The sequence below is a fragment of the Marmota monax genome, unplaced genomic scaffold, assembly GCF_021218885.2.
Source record: "Marmota monax isolate L192 unplaced genomic scaffold, Marmota_monax_Labrador192_F-V1.1 WCK01_AAM20220418_F8-fsc00044, whole genome shotgun sequence".
Classification (NCBI taxonomy): Eukaryota; Metazoa; Chordata; class Mammalia; order Rodentia; family Sciuridae; genus Marmota; species Marmota monax.
In genome coordinates, this window is record NW_026695198.1 from 15,757,199 (window position 1) to 15,784,440 (window position 27,242).

At 39.4% G+C, this 27,242-nt stretch overlaps 2 protein-coding genes across 6 annotated transcripts in view; one reads left to right on the forward strand and one right to left on the reverse strand.

The window, feature by feature from the left end:
- Nucleotides 1-20,492: 20,492 nt before the first annotated feature.
- On the forward strand, nt 20,493-23,026 carry Crh (corticotropin releasing hormone). The gene is made up of 2 exons (XM_046428585.2): nt 20,493-21,128; nt 21,924-23,026. Exon 2 carries the CDS (start codon nt 21,938-21,940, stop codon nt 22,526-22,528), a length of 591 nt encoding a protein of 196 aa, XP_046284541.1. The 5' UTR covers nt 20,493-21,128; nt 21,924-21,937; the 3' UTR covers nt 22,529-23,026.
- Nucleotides 23,027-23,843: 817 nt separating this feature from the next.
- The window catches only part of Trim55 (tripartite motif containing 55), a 52,970-nt gene continuing 49,571 nt past the window's right edge, over nt 23,844-27,242 (reverse strand). For all 5 annotated transcript variants that reach the window (XM_046428634.2, XM_046428635.2, XM_046428637.2 and 2 more), the window contains one exon: nt 23,844-24,858. In XM_046428634.2, the coding sequence (XP_046284590.1) occupies nt 24,736-24,858 (123 nt within the window). In that variant the 3' untranslated portion in view covers nt 23,844-24,735. The remainder of the gene's footprint in view (nt 24,859-27,242) is intronic.

A 27,242-nucleotide genomic window follows, 5' to 3' on the forward strand; every position in this document is an offset into this window, starting at 1 on the left:
CTTTTCTTACCCTTAGAATGCAGAATTCTATAGAACTCTTTTGCATCTTCCATTAGTAGGCATGGTTAGGTGGTCCCTACAGCTATGCGGGGGGCTTTAGATTTCAGTCAAAAATGACCCTCTGTTTATTTGACATGTTTGCTTCTTTATATACTCGGCTGTCTGACTCTCTTAATTGTTTAGGATTAGTCACAAGTTAAATAGGACAGGGAAAATGTTATAAATAGTTTCTTACATATCCATTCAAGAAATTTAGGCTAAATTTATATATCCAATCCACTAAAAGGAGGAAGCCCATGTATTTATTTAAAATATTGCAGTTTCTTTCTCACTTAAAATAGGAGTCTAATCTGAAAATTGATTATAAAAGATCTGTATGAAAGTTGCTATTTTTTAATACTTATTTTGTTATCCTTTTATTTCTTGCTGTAAGTCTGAATTTGAGCCTTTAAAAGTATTCCCTTTATGTCTATGTTTAGTATTTTTTTAAAAACATGAGTTAAAAATATGAGTCTACACATCAAAGAAACTATGCACCTCTGGGTCTTTGGAGTAAGGAGGTGATTTCTGTCAATATTGAGTTTATTTTACTGGATAGTATAATTTTGAACAGGTGGACTTTACTGCAACCAGGGAGTCTTGATTATAAAACTGAAGTGATATTAAAATGTAAAACTGAGAAATATGTAGGTATGTAGGAAGGATTTTTCCACACTTCAACAGAAGAGCACCATTAATCGTAGGACTTCTAGGTGGCCTACATTTCTTGCAGCATGCCATACAGGTCTGGCACTGAATATGAATAGCCTTGGGTGTTTACTTGACTGCCTTCTTGAGGAGATTTGAGGATTTCTGGGTCATTTGCTCCAAAGTGGCCACCACATCAGTCTACCTGCCACAGGGCCCACATGTTCTTCCATCTGCCAAGTGCTTAGATTTTAGCATTGAAGATTTCCTGTAAAATGGAAATGTGTTATTGGGTGAGATAGTACAACAATACATACCAGCTGGTGTTATTTATCATCGAGTTATCTCCTAAGTGTGACTTGGAGAGGAGGAGAAAAGAAGAAGAAACCTGAAGAGGCAATGTCATTCTGGCCCAGCTGGGGGAAGGGCCATGGAGTCTACCATGTCTGAACAGCTAGCACTGGGGAGTGAAAGGATGACACTTAGAAAAAGAAGGATGGAGAACCAGATGGAACCAGAGGGACCAACCAAGGTTTCCATGAGCCTGCAATTTCTAATCTGACAGAGCCACTTTTAATAACTAATATTTTCAAACAGAAATTTATATAACTTTGTCCAGTTTCTCAAGGAGTTTCTGCAAGTTAAGAACTCATTTTATTAATAGGAAACACCTTTAGAAATTCTACAGCCCCCTATAGTACCAAACATGAGTTTGATGTAGGTAACTTGCATAAGCCAGCAATCCCAGGGAGGATTTGGGAAATTTTCTTTGGCAGGCATGAATGGCATCCCATCTAGAATGTTTCCTGAGTTTCCCGCTCCTGATGACCACTTATGCTGGAAACATCTTCTCACTGCAGTATGAATGATAAATGCAGGAGTAAACCATGACTTGGGACTTGCAAAAGATATCAAGAGTGAAGATGGATTCAACATGAGGAAAAGTGTCGCAGCTGGGGGGCCAAATGGTTACACTCTTTGGATGCTGTACACTACATTGGTACCAATCACATTGAGTCTTTTTAGGTCTTTTGATGAGCTCTCAAAACCTTGGTGAGTGCACTGTCTGACCATTGATATTTGGGAGCCCACATGGAGGAGCCCACAATTTGCCAGCCTGCATCAAATTAAAAGGAGCTAGGCTGTAACCTCAGGGCAATGCATTTACATAGACATCTCACTTGAGGCTTAACTCTTGGGAATGTCATTTTTCTTACTTTTCCCTTTCTTCCCTAAAAGTGGTATAATATGGCAGCAGAGAAAGGACTGATGCACCCATGTGTTCAATCACATTGTGGCAATTTAAAGCTCGTGCCATTCAGGACATTAATTTAGTCTCATTGAATCTCATCTTGGAAATGCAGATGATTACATTAATTGCTTCATAGAGCTGTTGAGAAGATAAAATAAGGTCAGGAGTGAAATTTGACATTTATTAAAATAATGTTTGTGAGGTTCCTAGTGACATGGACAGGCTTCTGATCAGATAGCTTGGATATATACCAGACTTTCTGAAGGGAAAAATTACAGGGTTCCTCCAGAGTGGACTAAGCTTCAGGAGCACTTTCTATGGATTTTAGATATGAAGGAAGCCTTAAAAATCATCTTCTCCAGTCACCATATTTTAGAGTGTTTTTTTGTTTGCTTGTGTGTATTCAGAATTTAATTTTTATCAAAGAAATGCTACTATTGGTTGTAGTTTTAAAGTCAAATGTTTATAATGAAAAGCAACTGTCTCTTACCTCATAGCACCTCAAATTTCACTCCCTAGAAGACAGCATCTTGATGAATTCAATTTTATGTATTATGTAGTAATTTCTACTCTGAGTACTTAATTCATTACATCTTCCATTCTTTCTACCCATCTTTCCAGTATAGTCACCACTACTTTTAGTTTCTTCATGGGATAATTTTGTAACTTAAAAAAACTATGATCTTATTTTAAAATTTATCATTAGGTCATAATCCTGATTCCATGCTTTGATAGATAGACCACTACCACTTACCTTTCCCTCCACTCCTCCTCAGCTTCTATCATTTGGATTTTTCTCTCTATGTTGTTAAAGTTGATGACATTTACATTCTATTTTATGATCATAATTGTCTCATGACATATTTGTAGGTTATATGTGAAAGCTTAAAATCAATAATCAGTGTTTACCTAAGAGTTGTTAAGTAAATACAGTTTACTGAGAGCCGAATGAAGGACGATGACTAACTACATTGCCTCTCTTGTACAGCATTTTTTTTCTTCCATGAATTTCTAATTGCTTTTTCTTATTCGTCATAACTTTATCATTTTCTCATTTCAAAACTTTAAAATTGTAATAGGAATTCATCTGTGTTTCTTTTTTTCCAAGAACTATCCATTATTCTCTTTTGATCTATATTAATTAACTGATATATTTGTGTTTATTTGTTTGTTCTCCTGGTACTTATTTCTTTTGCTTTTCTCTATCAAATATCATGTTTCCTGGATCATAAGGCTTCTGGTTTTTTTAAAAATTTTTTTCCTCTTTTTTTGATGAGCTGGAGCACATCCTCCAATAATTTCCTGAAAACGGGGTTGCCCCTAGGTATGTGGGGCCTCAGGTAAATAATTTTATAAGGCCTCTTTCTACATAAATAATTTGATTAAAAAAGTATACAAGGGGCTGGGGATGTAGCTCAATGGTAGAGTGCCTGCCTAGCATGGATGAGGCCTTGGGTTTGGTTCCCAATACTGAAAAAAAATTACAAAACTCATAGGTCCATGTTGGGGTATGGTGCTCAGAGTACTGAAAAGAGATGAAGTAATAATATTTATTATTCAGGGAGTGTGTGTGTAGATTCTTCATAATGTCCAAGCACCATCTCTTTGTTCTTTTATTATTCAGGGTACCTTTCTTGACTAATTTCATATATTCTATCATGAGAAAAAAGTAATGTATTTTTCCTGTGTGTGATGTGTTTGAGAGTGCTATGGCTTAGGTGTGGTTTGAATGTCCCCAAAGGTCCACTTTGATTAAAAGTTTGGTCCCCAGTGTGTGCTGTTGGGAAGTGGTCATAAGTTTGGGAGGTGGGCCTAGTGAGAGGTCCTTAGGCCACTAGAGATGTGAAGTATTTCTTGTATGACCCCTTTGGAAGTTCTAGTGATAGGTTTGTTATAAAAGGAGAAATCCTGGCTTTGCTCATTCTCTTTTGGAGATATGACTGCTTGTTCCTACACACACTCCTGCTATGATGTTCCCAATCTCAAACTTTAAATCTCCAAAACTGTGAGCCAAATAAATATTTTCTCTTTATAAGTTAGTTTCATTACTATAAAAAACTGACTAATATAGAGAGCCACATAATATCTCCATGTCAATGCCAATGTGACAGCTCAATCTCACATGATCCTGTGAAAGACATTCAGAATTGGGTAGCAGGAGGAATCCACTTGTTATAAACCCTCCTGGAACCAGGACCTGGTCAAAGACCTAAAGACAACCATGTGGCATGAACTCCTGGGGACATTTGATCAACCTCATGTACAGGGTTGGTCTTCTCCAGCCTAATGGGGCTAATGATGAGGGATCTAATGCTGATTGAAGTTCTTAGCTTTTACAAGTATCTTTCTGATTTCTCTCTTTCTTGCTAAAGCTTCTGAGTATTTTCTCTTTATTTCTGATGTACTAAAATTTTACAATGATGGTCTAGAGGTGTATGCCTACACACGTTGATACACATTTGTAAATTTGTTAACTCATTGCCTTGGTTGCTTAGTTGTCTTCTTAATGGAGAGTCATGTCCTTTGACATGTACTTTGTTGATAATAATAACATTTTACTACTTTTTATAGAAATATTTGTGAATTTTTAAAAGTTAAATTGTGTCCCTAAGTTATTTCTGTTCCTTCCAGCGTTACATATTTATCTTGGGTTCTCTCTTTTGCGTTGTAGATTCTCCTCAAAATCTGGGGTCTTTGATTGTTCCAGTATACATAAGGACCAGACAATTAGCTGATCTAAAGGTACGTGTATGGGTATGTGTTTGTGCATGGGGTTGGGTATGAGGGATTGGGAATGGTGGTGCTTGTAGCCTGGCATTTCCTTTTAATGTGACATAGGAGAGTGGGCAACAATTCTGGGGAACCATATTTGCCAGACTTGAAGTTTTTTCCTGCAGTCACTCTATTTCTTTGGAAAATATCCTCTTATTAACTTGTATTGTGGGTGTATATATTAGTTTACTTGACTGTCAAAATAAAATATTACAGACTTGGTGGCTTAAATAACAGAAAATTATTTTCTCACATTTCTGGAGGTTGAAAGTCAAAGATCAAGTTAACAGCAGGGTTTGTTTCTTCTGGGCCTCTCTCCTTGGCTTAGAGATGGCCATCCCATACCCTTGCTATGTCCTCAAATGGTCTTTTCTTAGTATACATGTATCTCTTGTGTCTTTGTACATCCTACTCTCTACTTGTGGTAAAGATACATGGAATATTGGACTAAAGCCAATTATAATGGCTTCATTTTAACTTAATAACCTCTTTAAAGGCCTTTTATCTCTGAGTAGAGTCTCATTCTGAGGTGCTGGGCTTAAGCCTTCAGCATATGGATTTTAAGAAGACAAATTCAGCCCATAACAGATATATGGATATCTTTCAGTCTGCAAATAGGAGAGGGTCTGAAAGTGGGAGATCACTGATAAAGCTAGAATGAGATCTTTACTTTGATATTATTGACATTTTGAGCTTCATAATGCTTGAAGGGTAGTCCTGTGCATTGTAGGAAGTTTGCAGCAGCCCTGGCTTCTAACCTTCATGTTTTAAGTACATCTTCCCAGCTGTGATAGCCAAAGATATATCCCCTGAGGGTGTAGCAAAATTGCTCCCAGTGGAGAGTCAGTCCGTGGCTTTCTTCAATCCTTTATTATAACTGGTATTCTAGAATCTCAAGTCTTTCCAGGGTTTAATATGCCTGTATTTCTTTCCTTGTTACTAAAGCCGATGGTTTCTTAAAACCTGTTTGATTAGTTACCACCACATCCTGTGTCTTCCATTGCCTAGAAATTTATTGATGTCTTGCATCCACAATGGGTTTTCATGGTTACTTTAACCTTTTTTTTCTTTTGTCTGTGCATTTCTGTGTGGTTGATATACACACGCGTGTGTACTGGATGCACTAAAATTTAGTTTTCTCAAAAAAGGAATAAAGAGAAATATACTGGAATAATCTACGAAGTGTTTCCTCTAAGTACAGCGCACATGCATCCACTTTTTCTGATTTCCATCCTTTGTGCCCACAGAGCACTCTGAGGTTTCTTGTAACACCTTGACAATGGGGATTTGACCCCAACCACTCTCATCCCATTTGGGCTGACAGCACTGGCAGCCTGCTGCCTGGAGGACTCCTGCTGCCCATCAAAGATAGCTCTGAGGATGTTTCAAAATCTATATGCATGTCAAGTTAGTAGGAGAGAGTTGCATTTTTTGAAAAATGCAACTCCCATTTCAAACTGTTCTCCTGTTCACTGGTCCCTGTTCACTGTCTCCATTTCTATTCTCAACCCAATGCTAGATGGCATTCCTCAAATCCATTAAATCTAGACTGGCAAGGGTCACTGTGCTGATTATAAAGCTAGTCGGTCAATCTCAAACCACCTTTCTAGCCTGTGCTGCGGGATCCTGGGACCAGGAGTTTCCATGCTGTTTCTCCATTATCACCTGGTTTCCACTGGGTTTTGCTATTAGAAGACACTTCAGAGAAACTGGAAAGAAGCAGGAGGTGAGAAGGGGTTTCTGTGTCTTGTTGGCTTCCCGTTCCTGTTAGCATGACTAACATCAATTCTTACTTCACCGCCAATCCTATGCTTCTACCAGTACCCCAGAACTACCCTCATGCCCCCTTTCTCAGAGCTCCTACTCAGCTGGGCACACCTTCCAAGCTTGAGAGGCATCAGCTCCAGTGGAGAAAGTTTCCATCCCCTGAGCCCCAACTCCTTGAGGCCTCTTCTTTGAGCTCAAAGAATCCTCTTGGAAGCATCCTACCCTAGAGACTGGAGCCCAACTCCATGGGGGCCTTTCCTCTGAGGGTCTGGGTTCAGGTAACTCCAATGTTTTCTCTGTGTTCCCCTGGCCCTAGAGGAGGTGGTTGCTTCCTTGGTGCTTTCTTAATGTTCCCTTTTACTTTTTCAGTCCTCTAATTCTCTGTTAAAATAACGAATGCAGTTTTTTGTTGTTGTTGTTGTTGTTAACTGGATCCTGACAGAGCCACCAAAAGTTACCATGTTGTTAAATTCATTAGCTGTCATCTGTTAATCCTTATATCATGACACTTCTGTGTAGCATTTTGCTTTTCTTATCACTCTCCCATGGCTTCATTCTTTCTCAGTTTTCCTTCTAGTTCCTAAACTACCCCTGCTCATTATCCCCAATAATGACCTTTTTCTCCAGCCACCCCTTAAATACAGGCTTTCCCCAGCCTCCCTCCCTCCCTAGTCCTTCTCTCCTCTAATCTGATACTGCCCAGATCCTTCAGAGCCATGGCTTCAATTGCTTGATAAGAATTCCAGCTTTCTATCCTTTCCAGACTGATCTCTGGAACCCACATTCCCCCCATACAACTACAGCTTTGATACTACCACACTTCACTCTCAGTATTTTCCAGGTAAATCTTATCATCCTCCCACTTCAAACTGTTCTCCTGCATTCACTATCTGCCTCATCGCCTAAGACAAAGTAATGAATTAGACAGTCTTCTCTGCCTCATTTCCTATCTTTTCTAGTTCTTAATATTTCTTGGAGTGCTGGCTTCTGTCTCCACCCTTTGCTATTGTTCAGATAATGAGAACTAACACAAAGCACTTAACTGTGCTCTAGAAGCCATGCTAAAGGCTTTACAAACATTTATGGCAATAACTATGAGGTAGGTCCTATTCTTTCATTTCATGAAGAAATGGAAACTCGGGGAAGTTACATGACCTGCTCAGTTTCATCCCTAATAACTCATGGATCTGAGATTTGAATCTGGGAAGGCAGGCTGTTAATCCTGCTGTTTAGTAGCTCCTCAAGCACCTTGGGCTGACCCTAGCTTGCCTGAATTGTTTTGAAGATTTCTGACAGGTGTATCTGTTTTATCATCTCCAGCATTGTGCCTCCCACACAGTAGGTACCCAAAAGGGCTTACTGTCAGCATCACTTTTTTTTTTGGGGGGGGGGGAGAAAAAGGAAAAGGAAGGTTTATTACTTTGCTAGAAAAGTAGAAACACAGAGACTCCTGCCCCAAAAGCTGTGGTTCTGCCCATCTGCAGGAACCAGGGGCTTTTAAAGAGGTGACTCAAAGGCTACATCCCATGTGTTCTCTGTCTGGAGTTGTAATTCGCTTGTTAATTTGGGAGATAGTCCTCTCTGAGATCTTCTGGTACCATCCCCAAAGTCTGGATTATTTTGTTCCTATGGTGAGTGTGTAGTCAGGGACAGATAACTCTTCCTAGGATGAGGAAGAAAAGTAATCCTGTTTCCCCTGAGATTAGGGAGGGGGAGAGATTAGGGAGGAGCAGAAAGAGGAAGAGAAAGAAACATGTCCATTTTAAAAATCAGTTGCAGTCTCTATTTGTGTATAATTGAAATGCATTCTGCTGTTATGTAGAACAAAAAAAAAAAGAAAACAGTTGCAGTGGCAGAGTAGCAAGGGTTATATTCAAAGCATATAGTGGACCAGTTACATTTCCCCACTGTCAATTTTTACATTCCATTTCTATTTAAAATGGGTGATGACATCTCCAAACTGCTTCCTGCTTGAAAGGGGGAAAAATTGGGGGAAATAACCCAAAGTCCTTTTTCTCTATCAGGTGGGGCATGAACAGTTAAGGGCATTCATCATCAGAGCTGTCCAGAGGTCCAATTGTAGGCAGTATTTTCCTTGCTGATAGGTAGACAGATGTGAGCAGTGGGAATGTTTGGTTAAGGGGTAATTCTATAAACTGGGCCTACCATGCTAACCCCGACAGGCTTTCTTTTAAAAAGCCCTGCCTGGCTTAAGTCAATAGGATACCCTACATTCCTCAGCAAATAACATGTTATCTGTAGCATAAATGCAGGCCAGAAGAAAGGCAGTAAGAACACGAGTTATCCTGAAGCTGGACCTTTGGGATCTTAACACAGACAAAATTCCAGAATTCAGGGAGAAATGATAGTTAGAATGGTCAGTGTGAGACAAAGTGACCTAGAGTTGCTCTGGATCTTTACCATACATGATATGATGGGGACTTGAAAGTCTGATGCAATCCTGCAGTCAGTCAAAAGTCAAGAGGTGAGGGGCTGGAGCTGTAGGTCAGTGGTAGAGTGCTCGCCTGGCACATGTGAGGTGCTGGGTTCGATCCTCAGCACCACATAAAAATAAATAAATAAAATAAAGAAATTATGTCCAACTACAACTAAAAAATATGTATTAAAAAAAGTCAAGAGGTGAATCTGGGCAGGACTCTCTCAAAACTCCAAAAATCTGGAGGGCAGGAGGGGCATGCTGTCCTTCTCCTCTTTGAAGATACACATTCTCATTCTTAAGTATCCTCCTTACCCCTTCTCTTATGCCTTCTAATAAATTCATGTCTACCACTCTGAGCAACATGTCTAAAATCTTACCAATGTGATCATAAGAACAAGTAACCAAGGACCACAAGGGCTACCTTGACTCTGTAGCAGGCCCTTACTCTGTGACATTATCTATCTAATAGTCCAACCAGTTTGAATGTGTTTCTAAAATACAAATCTTGCCTTGTTATTTCCCTGCTTAAAGCCTCCCACTGAAACAGAACCTTGTTCTGCATTTCTATTCCATCAGAGCTGCACTGCACCAACCTCTCTAGCTTTACCTCTGAGGATTTTCCTCTTTGCAGATCTTCATATGCTACAGGAAACCAATTAGAGTTCCTGAAATACCAAGCATATTCTCACAGCTTTGCATCTTTCCATGTGAGGCGCCCTCTTTGGAATGACCATCCATCTCCTGCTCTTGCCAACTCCTGTTCTTCCAGTCTTATCTTGGGCATTATCTCCACTGTGGTGCTCTGCTCAAACCCTTGCTCCTTTTCTCTGTCAAAGGTATTCTTCCTTCTCTGTGGCCACATGCAGAATGATTACCCACATGCAGAATGATTACCCACAAACTGAAAATTTTCCTTTCTGAGCAGTGAATACCTAAGGATCTGCAAGGATTTTTACCTGTTCATTTTTATCTCTTGCTTCTAGTACAGGTCTGGGAAATGATAAATGTTTAGTAAATATTTTGGAAATGAGTAATAATTGTTTTCAGTACTCTCTGGCTTGCTATAGTTCAGTGTTCAGCCTGCATTTGGGGTCTTTTTCTGGGCAGAGGCATGTCAGCTGAAGGACACATCCCAGAGGACAGGAACCCAATAGAATTCACCAGAGAGAATTGCCTGAATGTGGCAGGTTAATCTCAGCTATCTGGCAGACCCTAGAGTAACATAAGAAAACTTGGGCAAATAGTATGACCTGCACTTGGCTTTAAGGATTCTATCAAACAGTGGAGAAACAAGAATCAAATCTTCCAGCAAAGACAGAATACTAATTAGCTCCCTATGTCTTATCTCATGTTGTAAGAAAAAGGAATCATGCAAATGTTGTATAATTGTTTGTCTTCATTATGTGAGTTTGTTCCTCACTTTATTATGCACAGAATTTGCAAGCTGCTTTCTCTTTTCCTCCCATTTCAAACAGCTGATTTGAAATTTCAGCAAAGGTACATGTTAATTAGTGGGTTTCTATATTGCAAATATTAATTTAGAAACTGGTGCAAGGTATAAACATCAATCTACAACACCCATTATAGAATGAGAAACTGCAAATCTTTTCAAGGCCCAGAGATATGGGGAGGTTGGATTCTATTCTGAGATTCTGTAAAAGCACATTTGTTAGTAGAGGGTAACTACTGCTCTTGGGAATGGCTGCTGAGAATGAACAAAATTGGATGCTCAGTATGGTTTATACAGAAGAGGTGTGAGAATTAAAATGAAAGAGGAAACACCAGTAGTGAACAGCAGAATGATATAGGCAGTGCTTGGATGAGTTTCCAGAGTTTCTCCTACAAAGACCAACTGTTTGAGTCTTCTCTTGAACAACAATGAGCACAAACAGGGGGCATTCTTCATTGCCACACCTTGTAGTTAATGCTGAGGAAAAATATATCCTGGAAGCAGAGTGTACATACAGGGCCTGCTACTTCAACACTATGGAACTGCCTCATCCCTCCCCTGCCCCTCTGGGAATCCTGAGAGAGGAGGAGAGAGATTAGAGAAGAAGAGTCCCAGCACCCTCCATATATTAGCTGGGAGACGCCAGACAACTCACCTACCTGTTCTAAGCATCTGCTTCTTCACCTGTGTAATGTGGATAATAATTCCTACTTTTTAGCAGCCATCCAGGGTAGGGGACTAGAGATAAGGAAGTTAAGTTTTTAGAAGAAACATAAGCAAGGGACACTATTATTGTACTTTCCTTGACCCAAAGTGAGGGAGCTGCAGTATTCAAAATTCTCAGCAGAAAAGTCAGTCTCCAATTCCTGAGAACTGCTCAACCCCTTTAAATTCCCCACAGAAGATTTCTGATGAAACTCCAGCAGAGAAAAATATGGTTGGTATCTTGTATTTCATCAAAACTCCAAACACCAATTTGTCTATTCTTGGTCTTATTCTTGGTTCTCAGTCCAGTCCTTTGCCCAAAGAATGTTCTCAATGTTGGAGAGAGTTAATGTGGTTTCAGGGGGCTCTGACACTGCTCTAGGGATGCGATTGAGATTAGGGTAACATAAGGGTCATGCTTTGAGCCATCGCCTTCTTGGTACCTTCAACCCTGTGTTGACTCATCTCTCCACTCTTGCTCTGCACAGGGGTCAGCTTGTGTGTGCAGAAAGGCACCAGGTTTCATCATCAGAAATTGCCCCAGTAATTAGACACAAAAATAGGAGTAGGAGAGAGATGACAGCCCTTAGAGAAATCCAAATAATCCACCTTCAGGTGGTTTGGTGAAGTCTTCCCTTTTTCTTCTTCTCCACAGAAAAGCCCTATGAAAACTTTGTGGACTCAGGGAGATGGCTTTTAATAAAGTACTCAGTGCTAAAATAAATACATTTGTGCCTTTTCTAAATCAAGACCAGTGGAGTGATGTACTGTTTATAAGTGCTTGAGAAATGTAAATATTAATAAACTAAGGGGGTGGCTGAAGATCTATAGAAGAAACTGTATCTCAGAGTATCTGGTGAAACAGGATGAACATGAAATTATCAATAAAATTAAGTCTAGAAGAAGCCCACTGGTCTGGGAGCTGCTGTCCTGGGAAGACAAAGGCAACTGTTCCACTTCTTCCCTCCAGCTGGAGAAAGGGAGATCCTCCACGTATTGATTCAGGGAGACAGACAAGGTGAGTAAAAGAGGAATTTTAAAATGTATGATGAATGATTATTTTTCATTACTTTGACATTAGAGCTGAGACTAAAAATGGCTTGGTCATAAGGTTGCCCAGCATCAATTAAGCTGTGAATTAAAAAAATATATATATTACCCAGATTGATGTGAATGGTCATCCATGTCAAATTTGAAGAATCTGACATGTTCATTGCAGATTTGTGGGACAACAGAAGCTCCTACCAGGAAGACTTCGGATTTCTGGAAAAGGTATGTATATATTCTTGCATTTTATTTCCACCTAGCAATGCATTACCAAATGGTATTAGATCACCAAGCATTTTAATCATTGTTTTTAGTCCCTCAAGATGCAAAATTCCCCTTTGAATGTATGTACTTTCAGTTAGGTCAATATATGATTAGGCTGAGAATAGATATTTCAACATGGAAATAGCCCTTAGGTGAGCAGGCATTTATTAAATAGAGAAATTTAGTCAAAAATAGTCAAATGGATAAGTCCCAAGTGAAAATGCCATAATTTATAAGTTTAAAAATATCTTTATTTGAACAGTATGGAGGAATGGAGGAAACTGAAATACTTGCTGTGTATGTGAAAGAAGTTGATCAGAAACAGCTTTGTAGTATATTATCTCAACTATGTGTCATTCAGGGGGAAAAAGAACTACAGAAACAGAAAAAGGATTAGAGATTGTCAGGGGCTAGGGCAGGGAGGATTGAATAGGTGGAACATGGGGAAATTTTAGGGCAGTGGAAACTATTCTGTATGATACTGTAATGGTGGGTACATGATATTATGCATTTGTCAAAACTCATAGAATGTACATCACCATGAGTGAACCCTAATGTAAACTATGGACTTCAATGAATAATAATGCATCAGTATTGGCTCACCAGTTGTAACAAATATACCACACCAATGCAAGATGCTAATAATAGGGGAAAACTCAAGGCAGGTGTGGTAGTAAGGAGGCCAAGAAAGAGTATATGGGAACTCTGTCCTTTCTGCTCAATTTTTCTGAAAACTTAATACTCCTCCTAAAAAATAAAGTTTATTAATTAAAATATTTAACCAGCTGGGTGGTTGAAATGACTCTGATATTAGAAGGAAAAAAACTTAGCAATTATATTTTTTAAAATTTCATTATTAAACATTTATTAACAATTACAGCACAGAGTGCTAGGATTTGAAGCCCTGATATTAAATAGATTGCCACCTTCAACAGTAACAACAACTACATTATTGCCCAGACAACCACTGGGACCTGAATATACTGGGACCTGAACTCACTATCCCATTGAATCACACAGCATTAAAAGGAACAAATAAGAAGATTTACATTTTATATTGGTTTGAAAAATAAAGAAATAAGTTTATAAAATTTAAACAACTTATTCAAGACCATCCAGCTAGGACGTAATAGAGTGTAACTTGTATTGTGGTAGTCAATAACTGCCATACTCAGAAATTGATGCATCCCCCAGGAAATGGTTACAAAGCTGTTATTGAAGAGTTTTTGACCTTTCTTCAAGTAAAGATATTAGAATGAATTATATTACAAATAAGAATCAGATATATTGTTTTAGTTGGTTCAGGCTGCTAACAGAACACCATAGACTGGGTGGCTTAAAGAATAAACATTCATTTCTTACCGTTTTGGAGGCTAGGAAGCCCAAGATAAGATGATGGTGGATCCAATGTCTGGAGAGGGCCTTCCTCCTGGTTTGCAGAGACTGTGTATTCAACTGTATCCTCATATTGGATGGGGAGATTTCATGGCATATGTTTCTTCTTATGAGGACACTAATCCAACTAATGGGGTCTCTACCTTCATAACCTAATTATCTTTCAGAGGCCCATTTCCAAACCTTATTACATGGGGTTTAGTCTTCAACATAGGAATTTGGGGGCGAGGGGGACACAAATATTCAGTATGTAGCACTATTCTTCTTCAAAGACTGAATAACACTTTTTACAAAAGAAATCTATCAGGTTATATAATTATATTTCTCTATTCAAATTAAAAAATCCCATTATTGCAATTATTGTTGTTTCCGGGAAGATGAAAGTACATTAGCACATGGCAGAACCTTACAGCTATTAAGAATTAAAGTACAAAGAAAACAAGTTGGAAAATGAGGTGCGGCTCCAATAGGTATCTATATTTAACTTTATATGAATAGGAACATTTATATGCTGCTTCAGGCCATTAAGTCTTTTCTATTATCCTGGGAACATTATTGCTCAGATCACTCCTAAAATTTATGCAAAAGAGAAGAGTGAATGTGGCAAATCAGATCTTTCTAGACATAGGTTTCTTATAACTACCCTTCAAAGTTTTCATTGGCTACCACAGTTATGAGACCACCTAGAATTGAGGTGGCCTTTCTGCTAAATTAGGACACACAACATCAGTCTATAGCAACCAATATTTACCATGAGTGATATGTACATTAACAGCCAAGACTACAAGAAGTGAGAGAAGAAGTACAATCAAGCTAGGAGGTAGGCCAATAAGCACACACACATGAAAATAATTAGCTTCCGTGATGGAGGCTAACATCATATGTCCTACTGGTAGATAACAGAAGCCTTGGAGAAAAAAAGATGTTACAAAGTTCATAAGAGGTCTGAACCCACAATTGGTAACAGCATCTTAGAACCCCACAGATCCTGAATGTTGGCTGCCCATAGTTTCTGTCCACCCCTGCAGCCCTCATCACCTATTCCCTCTAGAATAACCAAATTTCCTTCCCAAATTTCTGAAAACTTCACCCATTGTTATGGGTTTTGTCTGGGAAGTTTCTGCCTTTTCACACTCGAAGTAGATCTTTCTTTGCAAGCCAGGTTCATAGATTTCCACTAGGCTAAATTACTATAGAGACTAACTCCATCCCCTGACCAGGAAGTGTGCAGTCTTGACCATTTCATGGATGGTGAACAGCCCCTCAGCAGCTCTTTGCTGTAGGGCAACCCATCCCAGGGCAGGTAATACTCAGAAGTCTGAAAATAGATAGATCTCCATACCCTGAGACCCTCTTTTCAAGGGCAAAAACTGCCATCTTTTATTTTCTTGCAAAAGTGGTAAAATATTTCTTGTAACTCTAATCATGGACATAAATATTGGATGTCAAAGAAAGAAAATCCAGCTGGACTCTTCATAAAAAGCCCTTGCCTTATTATGTTCCTAAGTAGTCCCACTATAAATAGGCTCTGTGGTCATATAAACCTGGGAATTCTGAATACTTTTCTTCATACTACAGAATTCTTTACACTACAGAATAAAAATGTAAAAACACTAAAAACTTCTGCAGTTAAAAACTATGTTTAACTTTTCTTAAACTCTCCCACTTTCCCCTTTGTAACACTAGTAGCATTCCTAGGAGCCTTCTTTGGAATCTTTCTTCGGAGTCAAATATTGTTCATGAATATAAATATCTATTCAGGATGCTTGGTTGATGGATTTCTTTCTTATGACCAACTATTGTAAGATGATTAGTTTCTGCAAATTGCCCTTCATAACAGAAAGTTCACACACATCTTCTTACTGCCTCCCATCTATTATCTAGAGCCCAAAACAGAAAATTCGATGTATTATGATGTAAATAGAAAGGTCAGTCATGTCTATCAAGACCAGAGCTTGTTAGGGAAGCAGAAACGTGCCCCCTTTCCAATGCTCTGAGTCATCTCCCCAAAGTTGATTACTTCTTAACTTTTGGAAAAAATAGAGGGATGGGTAAAAAAGTCCTTGCCATCTTGTGACAACTTCTAGGTGTTGAGAGAATAATTGATTGATGGGGACTGAAAGGAAGGCCTGTCCTAACCCAAAGCTGGACGGTGTTTTGCTTCTCCACAGGTAGACTGTCCTGGACTCTTTGGACCCCTTCTTGCCTTCTGTAGTTCACATCAACCCTGGACATGTGATATCCATTCTATAGGAGTCAAATCCTAATAACTCCAAGACTATAACTCATTTTTTTCCGCCTCCATGATCCTCCAATCTGCTCTTGACACTGTATTCAGAGGGGTCTTCCAAAATACTTCCCTCTGAGACCCCATTAAAAGATGGCATAAATTCCCAATAATGAACTGGATAAGAACCATAAACAGGTGAGAATGTTTTTGTTTTAAATGAACTTCTGAAGATCAGAAAAGATGAAGTAGTGTCTGAAGAAGCAAGGCAGAGGCAGCAGCTATAAAATATCCACAAAGGTGTGGCCAAGAGGAGAGCAGAGGATGGCATGGTTACTGAGAATAAAGGTAGAGGAAGCTGATGTAGAAGGAATGCAAAATGAGCTGGTAGAAGAGGAAGAGGTCCACCCAGAACACAGGAGGGCTCAGGACTTGGAAACTCCAAGTATCACTAAAGGCAGAAATGAAAAAAGAGATTAAAAAAAAAAAACAGGGGAGATACTTGAAAGTCTGTATGGGAGATTTAATGTCTTCACCAAATTTTCCCATCCCATGTGAAGACTACCAGGCATTTGAATGTCTACCTGTTAAGCAAACAGCAAATAAATAAACGTTTGCAAAATATATCTTTATAGACTGACTTTTGTCTCTCCCAAATTCACACGTTGCAGTTCCAACTCCTAGTATCTTAGAATGAACTGTATTTGGAGATAGAACTTTTAAAAAGGCAATTAAGATAAAATGAGGGGGGTGGGATTGTGGATCTAAAGAAGTACTAAAGAATGTACTTCTGACATAAAAGAACAGAGAAAGAAATGTGTCTACTGGGAAAGATAGGGGATCATGATTAGGAAAACACTGGATAATGACCAGCAATAAGGAGTGAATAGAAGTTTTGGTATATCTCCTTGTTGGAATGTCATGGATATTTCAAATATAGATGCCATTCAGATACAAGAAAATATTTGAGATATAATTTTAAATGGGAAAAGAAAAGATTATAAAGTTTTAGTTTCAAAATATTATTTCATTGTTATGAGTGATTTTTCTATATCTCATTCATTCAACATATTTCCCATATTTTATTCATCAAACAGGTTTATTGAGTATCCACCATGTATTGAGCAGGAGAAATGGATATGAAAATTTATGAAGAAAATCACAGCCCTGCCACACAGTTACAGTCCATCAAGAAAGAGACATTTGTAATTATAATAAAATGGGAGATTTATAATTGAGGACATTCACAGCATTGGGAAAACATAAAGCACAGGTAATAAAACTAATCTAATCTGAGAAACAATCCCTCAATAAATTACTTTTTAATTAATCAATAAATGTATGTTGACAGGTAAAAATTGTATATGTGTTTGGTATGCAAAGTGTTGATACACACACACACACACATTTTGAATGGCTAAATCAAGATAATTAACATTCCAATACCTCACATACATTTTCTGTGATGAGAACATTTTAAATCTACTCCCTTTCTATTTTTAAGTTTTTAAATCAGAGGGTTTGTTGTTGTTGTTAAACAGTGACTCACAATTAAGAACTCAGCATTACCTCAATTACATAAAATATATGAGCTCAGGAAAAATACTCAAGAGAAACAACAAAATATTAAATGTGATTTTACTTAGATTGTGGTTTTTCTGAGAAACTTTGTATTCTTTATACCTTTAGAACTATTTTAAGTTTTCTGTAAGGAGAAGAGACTAATAAAAGTGACAGTATTGTTACTGGGGAAGCAGTTAGATATTGCTACTATTTGAAAGCCTTTTCCCAGCTCTCTTGTGGAAGCAGAATTTAGTTCCTGATCTATCTAAAACACAGTTACAGACAATTACTGGACCACCTGTCCATGCAAAGCATTTTGAATTCTGTCATTGGAGATAGAAGATTAATGTCCATGAATGTTTCAGTTAGCAAACTTGGAGACTGCTTGTTTGCCTTGAGTTTTGCTAATAGTGCAAGGAGATTTCAGGTGAATATGCCAAATAGTTATCTATTATTTCTGCCATTTTCTTTAATTGAACTATATATCCTGTGTTATCCAACTGTCTTAAATTATGCTGTTATTTAAAAAATATTATTTTAAACAGCAAGTAATCCTTGATTTTTGTGCCCATGTTTCTTATATTGTGTTTCTAGATTCCAAAAACTTAAATCGGTTCTCCAGTAACTCCTTTCAGGAAAGTATTCCTATATATAAGATGGGATCTGCCAGTGGTGATTTTTATGGACTTGGATATGTAGTTTACAGTACATATAAGTTCTCTGTTATGCTATTTCTCCAATCACATATCCATTATCATAATTTTGAGAATTCACCATCTTATATTTTATTAAAATATCACTTTTTTCCAAAGCTCATCTAAGGTGGAAAAATAAAATTAATGCTTTTTAAAATTGGCAATGTACTTAAAAACCTCATGTCATAATTACAAGATTCAGCTGAAGACGAATTTTAATGTATGCATACAGAGGTTTAAAATCAAGTGTCAGGGACATCAGCATACTGGAGGGATCTCTGCATTATCATGCAGAGATTTACCAATATAAAGGAAAGTCTAAGAAAAGGTCTCTCAAGGACTGGTGTGTGAATTTACTGCTTTATCTAAATTATTCTTCTCATCTCAACTTGTTCATGTGCCTTTGTTGAAAAAGGAAGTCCAAAGGGTATTGTTTTATTATGTAAGTAATATGGACTGGTAGTCAGTAGAACTGGATTTTAATTCTGACTTTACCAGTAACTGGCTGGGGGACTGTAGGTAAGCCACTTAACCTCTTTAAGTTCTCATTTAAGCCAGGGGATCTCTTCAAGTCATGTGAGAAAATTTAACTTTTGAATAAATTGTGGTGCTTCCCAATTTATCTTCACAGAAAACCATACAGCAAGGACTCAACAGTGACAAGGGAGCTACACTAAAATGGTATTACTCAATTGGAGAGAGATCTAAAGAGATATAAAGAGAGCCAGAGCTCAGAACTTGTTGTGTCTTCTTTGGAGGAATGTGCCAGACCTCCCCAACAAAACTCGTGTTCTGATCCCTTACTTAGTTCCTCTTCTATATATGTTTACCTCCAACTTCCCCCTTCAAAGTCTACTTTTCATCCCCCCCACCCCACCCCCGCCATGGACATCCAAGCTGCAGTCTGTCAATGGGGACAGAGAAGAGACCACAAAGGAACATAGCAAAAATATTGAGTTCCACTTCTACTTTTAAAACGCACACAATTACAAAAACTAAGGTTCTGTATGAAACAGTGTCTTCCTCCAGAAGCTCAACTGTTTTCCTAATCATATCCCTTATTAGCAACCCACATCTTTCCTAGTAGACACATTTCTTTCTCTGATCTTTTATGTCAGAAGTACATTCTTTAGTACAATAATCCAGCTACGAGCTAGTTTTCAGGAAACTGTAGGTATTTCTCTCCCTACTTTTCTTTTGTTTCTCAGAGCATTTGTGGATTAGTATAGGCCCAAAACAGGAGCTGAAAATGTGTTGCATCATTTGTCACATTAGCTACTAAGGAAGCGGCAGAGGTAACCAGAAATGAGGAACAGGAAATTTTTGATAAACAACTCTGGTGGTTTTCTGAAAGCTGAATTGAATCACAGCCACTAGTGTTTGCAATTGCATTTTGAATTGCAGAATTAGAGGTAACTGCCTCCCACTTATATGATAGCATATAACTCAAAATTTGAGTGTGGTTTTATAGGCACAGCATTTCATTCTGTAGTAGTGTCAGAAAGCATTTATCTGTGAGGTTCACAGGAGCACAGTTGAATTTGGGAAAAAAAAAGGAATGATAAAAAATAACAACCTAGGTATCCCTGATATGTATACTATAATGAATACTGGTAGTATTTGGAGGTGAAATGAATAAGATTATCTCTGTACAGAGTCAGTATTCATCAATGAAAAAAAATGCAACTGATTTTTAGCTTTGTTGTTTAGCAATTAAAGCTTTTTCCAACACAGGGTAGGAAGTTAGTGGATGCCTTTCTCATTAGGTTTGCATTGAGTAGACTAAAAAAAGATTGTTTAACTCATGCACCTCTCACTGGTCCTCTTTTGCTTTAATTTGAGAAGAGAAAAGTCCATAGTTAATTTTAGACTGTGAAAGGGAAACAAAGGAGGAGCAGTGAGATTCTGTGAGAACCCAAAATCTTTGCTGTAACCCAGCAGCCCCTCATCATTGGAGTAGCTCTTCTCATCATTAAAAAAAAAAATCGTAAAACTGTATTTCAAGAGACTTACTGGTCTTGTCTCTGCAGACTCATAGTTCCTTTATCTGCTCTTGGGAGGAAAAAGCAGATAGAAACTTAAAATCTGAATGTTCCTTCAGTCTTCTCCTGGTTCTTCATTCTTCTCCAGGTAGAAAGAAGGTGGGACTCTTTGTCTCTAGCAAAGAGACATTTTCAGATACCAAGATGTTGCCTGAGACAATTGGTCATAGAAGTTAGGAGAGAGAAGGACCAGAAAGATAGAGAGCCACCCCTTGTAACTGGCAGTTACTTTCCTGGCAGGACTGCATTGGTAGACCTCCCTTCCTTCCCACTTCCTCTTTCCCCCCCTTCCCAATCTTGGTCGCTTTTCTGACCTACAATTTGGCCTTCCATAGTAAGAGGTCAGTTTGTTTTCCACACTTGGGAAATTTCATTCAAGAATTTTTGTCAATGGACAAGTCATAAGAATCCCTTCCATTTTAGGGCTCATTGACGTCACCAAGGAGGCGATAAATATCTGTTGATATAATTGGATGTGAGATTCAGTGTTGAAATAGCAAAACTCTGTCCCTCGCTCCTTGGCAGGGCCCTATGATTTATGCAGGAGCAGAGGCAGCACGCAATCGAGCTGTCAAGAGAGCGTCAGCTTATTAGGCAAATGCTGCGTGCTTTCTGAAGAGGGTCGACGCTATAAAATCCCACTCCAAGCTCTTGTGTGGAGAAAACTCGGAGCCCAAGTACATTGAAGAGAAAGAGAAGAGACAAAGAAAAAAAGAAAGTAGCAATAGAAAGGAGAAGAGAAGAAAACCGCCAGAAAAAGCCCTGAGACGTCCCTCTGCAGAGAGGCAGCAGCGCCGGGCTCACCTTAGAACTCCAGGAAAGGTAGGGAGCACCTAGACGGAAACGCGCAGCCAACTTTGCGCTGCCTGAGCTGCCGCGGTGTGCCCTGCAGAGCCAGCTGTCCCTGTGCGGGCGAATGTGTGTGTGTGTGTGTGTGTGTGTGTGTGTGTTGCTGTTGTTGTTGTTGTTGTTGCTGCTGCTGCTGCTGACTGTGCCTTAAGATTCCTAGTAGCTGTGTATAGCAAAAACAAACTTAGACGGCTGCTCATCTTTACCCTAACTGCCTGTTACTCCTCAACGTTGTCTGTATAAAGGACCCCACTGGCCCCACATCCGTCCCGACCCCCAAGAAAGGGAAGGAAGGGCAGGTATGGAGAGACAGGAAGAGGGAGTAGCTCTTAATTTGGAAGAAAATGCTGAAATATCCGGAAGGGGGTGATCAGAGCGGGCGAAAACTTAAATTATGGCTCTTTACCTAGGCTCAGGGGAATCAGGTTTTGGGGATCCTTAGGAAGAAGACTCGGGGATTGTTTCTTCAGGGTCTCAAGAGCAAGGTCACTCCTTCCTGGAGAGGGGATGAGTTTGGGTGCGGAGCCTCTCAAACGTCCCATTTCGTGCTCCCGCTATCACCCCTACTGCAGAAGTCCGAGATCAGTGTCTTAAGCACCACGGACAGCGCACGACGACCCCCACCCCCACCCCAAGGGCATAGCCTCTCACTTCTCCGCGTGTCGGGTAGGAAGACATCTCCCCAAGTGCACCCCTCAGTTGAGCTAAATTCTGACCAACACTTTATCTCTCTTTCTTTCTCTCCTTCCGCCCACTTCTCTTCTGCAGCGAGCGTCCCTAACATGCGGCTGCCGCTGCTCTTGTCTGCGGGCGTCCTGCTGGTGGCTCTCCTGCCCTGCCCACCATGCAGGGCCCTCCTAAATCGTGGGCAGGTCCCGGGAGCCCGGCAAGCAGCGCAATCCCCCCAGTCCCTGGATTTCTTCCAGCCCCCGCCGCAGCCCGAGCAGCCCCAGCAGCCGCAGCCTCGGCCCGTTCTGCTCCGCATGGGAGAGGAATACTTCCTTCGCCTGGGGAACCTCAACAAGAGCCCGGCTGCTCGGCTCTTGCCCGACTCCTTGTCCCTTGCCGGTGACAGTGGCAGCCGCCCCTTGCGGGACCAGGCAGCCACCAACTTTTTCCGCGTGTTGCTGCAGCAGCTGCAGCTGCCTCGGCGCTCTTTTGACAGCCCCGCGGGTCCGGCGGAGCGCAGCTGGGAGAACGCCCTCACCCGCCACCAGGAGGCACTGGAGAGGGAGCGGCGGTCCGAGGAGCCTCCTATCTCCCTGGATCTCACCTTTCACCTTCTCCGGGAAGTCTTGGAAATGGCCAGGGCCGAGCAGTTAGCGCAGCAAGCTCACAGCAACAGGAAACTGATGGAGATTATTGGGAAATGAAATGATGCGTCTGACCAAAAATATTCTGCATTTAGCACAAAAAAAGTTAAAAAAAATTAAGAATACAGTATTCTGTACCACAGTGCTGCTCTGATATCATTTGTTTATTTTTATATAGCTTGCAACATAGATGTACAGGGACAGAGCCTATATCCCTTAATTAGCATGCACAAAGTGTATTCACGTGCAGTAACAACGCAATGTTATTTGTATTGTCCACTTTTAGTTTCCGTGTCCAGTGTCTTTATAGTAGTGTTTCAAAGAAAATGTAAACCCAGGAGGAAGCACTTTGAAAAAGCAGATGGAAGCCACCCAGTTGCTTTTGTAGTGGTCAGAGCCAAAGAGAATTTTGCTCTCTTGAGTGGGTGGGTAAGGTGAAATGTGAATCAATATTTTCTTGTAAACATCTCAGTAATAAAACATCCTTCCAATCCTCGGTCAATTGATTGTGTAAGAGAATGTTTAATATTTATATTTTTAATAAAAGCTGCAATGGTTGTTGTGCTTTTATTTTTCCTCTTCTAGCTTCCTCCAAACTGTCTTCTGCACAATAAACAAACAGTCAAAAATCCCCCAAACTTCCTGCATTTTTTTTTCTGCCAAAGATACAAACATCTGTCAGTGGCTGCACAGGTCCTACAATCACCTTATCTCTGTACCTCAGACGACTCATCTGAGATTGAACTAGATAATTTGGAAAACTGCTTTTAGCTCTAAAACTTGGTTATTTTACAAATGGAGGCTCACTCACAGTGGAAAAAGCATTCCTTGATGAATAATGAGATATGAAGTAATTGGGGAGAGTAGGAAAGGATAAAGAGAAGAGCTGAGGTGAACCATACAGTCAAAATGCTGCATTGTTTTTCCATGACAAAGGCTTACTTTATCAATTGGTACCATAAAATGTTTTTTTTTTTTCCTGAGCTATTTTCCAATGACTACTTTGAATAGGAGAAACCTGAAAGTATCTCCATTTAAAACAACTATGCTCAGTTGCTGTAAAATGACACTTGGGGAAATATTTTCTTACAAAGAACATTTGGCTTTAATTATGCACAAAAACTCTCCAAACTAATCACTTTGATTCTTAGGAATATGAACTATCTTTACTCACTTCTAAAACTCAACAGCATAGCTAACTAGTTTTAAAATGCATTTGCCTTCAGTAGTTTAGTTATAACTTAACATTTTCAATCAAATTATTAAATACTTCAAAATATGTATGAAAATGCTTTTCCCCCCTAAGGCCCTTGAAATGCACTTGACTAATAAATTAATAAGATGATATGAAATTCTGAATAAATCATTATAAGACTAAATTTTTAAAAACAGTATTTATTTAACAGTTCATACAGAGTAAAGTTACACTTATGTTCTGAAAGAAGTATTATGGTGGGACAAATAAAGCATGATATATATGTATATACACAGACACACACATATATATTTATACATGCAGTTGTTCTACAATTTACCAGATTGGTGCCACAGAGATGTGTGAGAAACTGGTTTCAGCTAGAAAGTCTTTTTCAATTAAAGTAGCTAGTATATAAGTGTCTAAAACTAAGATTAGAAAAATGTCACAAGAGATGTCCTTGGCCTTCAGCCTTCTGGACTATAAAAGTGCCATCAAATTCAAAGAACATTTCTGGATACACATCCAGTGACATTTATTATGGAAAAGAGGAAAACTTTGCACAACATTTTCATAGCTTTGGTCAATGATTTACCATTTGTCTGTATATTGATAAATCAGGCATTTCTGAATTGACACTGAATTTCACTGACCACCTGCATTGTTAAAGAGAAAAGGAAATAAGAGCCACTATGATCTAATAACAAAAAGCTGGTGCCTATTAGAGACGAGAGTGTAGTGCCCACATTTTTCAACACTTGCTACTTGTAACTGACACACCCACATGTACCACACCTACACACCCCTCATGTTTCCCACACAATAAAAGACTTGCATAAGATCAAGTTTCTTTTCTCCAGTGCTTTCTGCATCTATTTTCTGAAAGCATTTTTTTCTTCAATGTGTTAGATAAGTCATCTGGAATTAAAGTGTTTTTTTTTTTTTCCTTTCTTTTAAAAATCCTGTCAAGAGGTCCCATTCATCATCTGTATCATGTTAATTTCATCTAAGTTCCCTGCTGCCTGTGTGCATCTCATTCAGGCAGACAGAGGGGCAGCAGTCGGAATGAACATCATTCATTCAGGGAGTTCAACCAGGAGAAGGAGAAGACATGGCGAGCTGGCTCAGAATCAGCTCCACTCCCACTCCCTGAAGCTGCAGCCTGTCCCTGGAGGGGAGAGGCCTCAAATCCAATCTGCAACAGAAGAATATGTGAATCAGAGGAAGAAGAGGCTAGTCTTTGGGGGATTAGTCAGTCATTTTTCTACTAAGGAGAAACAATAATAATAATTATATTCCATATTTAATACATGCAATTGTTCTACAATTTACCAGATTGGTGCCACATGGAATAATATGGAATAATTCTATTCCATATAATTATTATTAAGAAAAGAAAGCAAGCTCAGGTTATCTTGGATATGATCAAGAGCCATGAAAGAATTCACACTCATGATCCAAAAAGGGACAACAGTAACGCATGCAGTGAAAGGGAGTTCTTGGGGAAAAGAGTCCAGGCTGTTCTTTTTTGGGGAAAAAAAAAGTCCACTTGTACATAATTTACTGAAATGACAGTCTCATTGAAACTTATAGGTATCTGGGTTTAGAAAAATCTGTAGAATTAAAAAAATTAATACCTGCTGGGGTTGTAGCTCAGTGATGGAGTGCTTGCGTAGCATGTGTGAAGCCCTGGGTTGGACTGAAAAAACTTGACTGGCCCAGCAACACACACACAAATCCTTATTTAATGGATGACATTGCTATACCCAATGTGATGGCAAGACACACTATAATCTTTTCACTGCTAAAGTAGAAAGTTTCTATCAGATGTACACTAATGTGCTGCTTAATGAAATGGGTACTTTTGGAGGAATGTATGGTTAGACATTTTCATCATTGTATGCACATCGTAGCAGGTACTAACACCAACTAAGATGGCTGCAACATCACTAGGCAATATTATTTCATGGAACCACCATCATACATGCGGTCCATTATTGGTCAAAATGTTGTATAGATTTTGCAAAACTGCAGGCTTAATTTTAAGCAAATCATGAAGGGACATTTTTCCTCTGAGAAATAAAATCTAAAAACATCATTTCTATAAAATCAAATCCAATATCAATACTTCTAAATACATAATTACATTTTATAAGTGCCTAACAGCTTATTATTTTGAATTAGTTGATCAACTTAAGTGAACTTCATTTATGTTGTTTGGAGTTTTAAAAGTAATAATGGAATGAGGGACAATTACAACAAAAAAGTCTTGCTGAAATGCAATTTGATTTTATTAACTCAAACGTTGTACATTTAAAGGTACATGACAAACATGATTATTCCTAGGAGAACGATGGAAAATAAGCAAATATATTCTGATGCTTTACTGGTAAATCTACCCCACAGACTGGAATGCTACTAATTTCAAAGCAATGAAGTAGCACATGCACTTAGCTCAGAAGCTCTTGGTGACTTTGTGAAGCTGTTATATGAATGGAAAGTGCCTGGCACTGGCAAAGCAGAACTTTCTGGGTAAGCATTTTGTTTTATTGCCACTCGAGGTAGTTCTGAGGGAAAAGTGAATGCTTGGCCTATACCTTATCAGATTTTACCCTGAATATATGTTTTGGGAATGATGTTTCAAAAATCAATGAAATTTTCCTAAGTCCTATGGCTTTGGGATTATCCTTTGTGCTGTCAGATTGCTTCCTGATAGGAAGTTAAGAAGGTCCATGAAGTCACATCAACCACTGTAGAATATAACTGAACCAGACAGTTTTCTATAAGGAAACAGCTAGCTGAAACCTCAAGTGAGACTGGGCCTTTGAAAAAAGAATGGCAGCAGATTCTGTTGAAAGTGGGTTAAGAGATCTCAATGCCCTTGAAACAGAGGCAGATCAAATCTGTCCTCAATTTGTACATACATGTCAAACAAACTCTTTCCCACCATGATCACTTCACCATCGCTAATCCTAAAAAAAAAATCAAAACAACACAAATAATCAAAACAGGAGGATCCAAGATGATGGGCTAGAGGGAAAAAGCTGCATTCTGTGTCACTCTGTGACCATGGATTTAAGTAGTGGGAATACTGTTTCTTTGTGAGTTATTAGAGGTCCCCCAACAGCTGCTCCCTCACAGGAAATCAAGGCTGCTGTCCCCTTCAGATTCCCAAGCCTCAGCATCAGCACACACCTGGTCACTCATCCACACAGGACCTCCAGGTGCCCGAGCAGGACCCACACAGGATGCTGCCCATGAGCAGAACCTCTGGCAGCCACTCCCATGTAGACTCCCATCTACCTACGCGGGGGTCCCTTGGTCGCCTCCAACACTGCAACCACTGCCATAGTCTCCTTCACGCAGTAGCCTGCACCTGGGGACACTGCACAGGGTCTGGAGACAGCCACCAGCTACAATACTGCACGACACAGGGCTGCATCTCTGAATATGCCCCAATGCCACCACCCAGCCCCACCCAACCCAACACCCCATCACTGAAAGCAGCTTCCTCCATCTTGGGACACCTTTGTTGCCATCTTTATTTAGGGCAACTCCCAGCTTGGGACACTGGCTGGT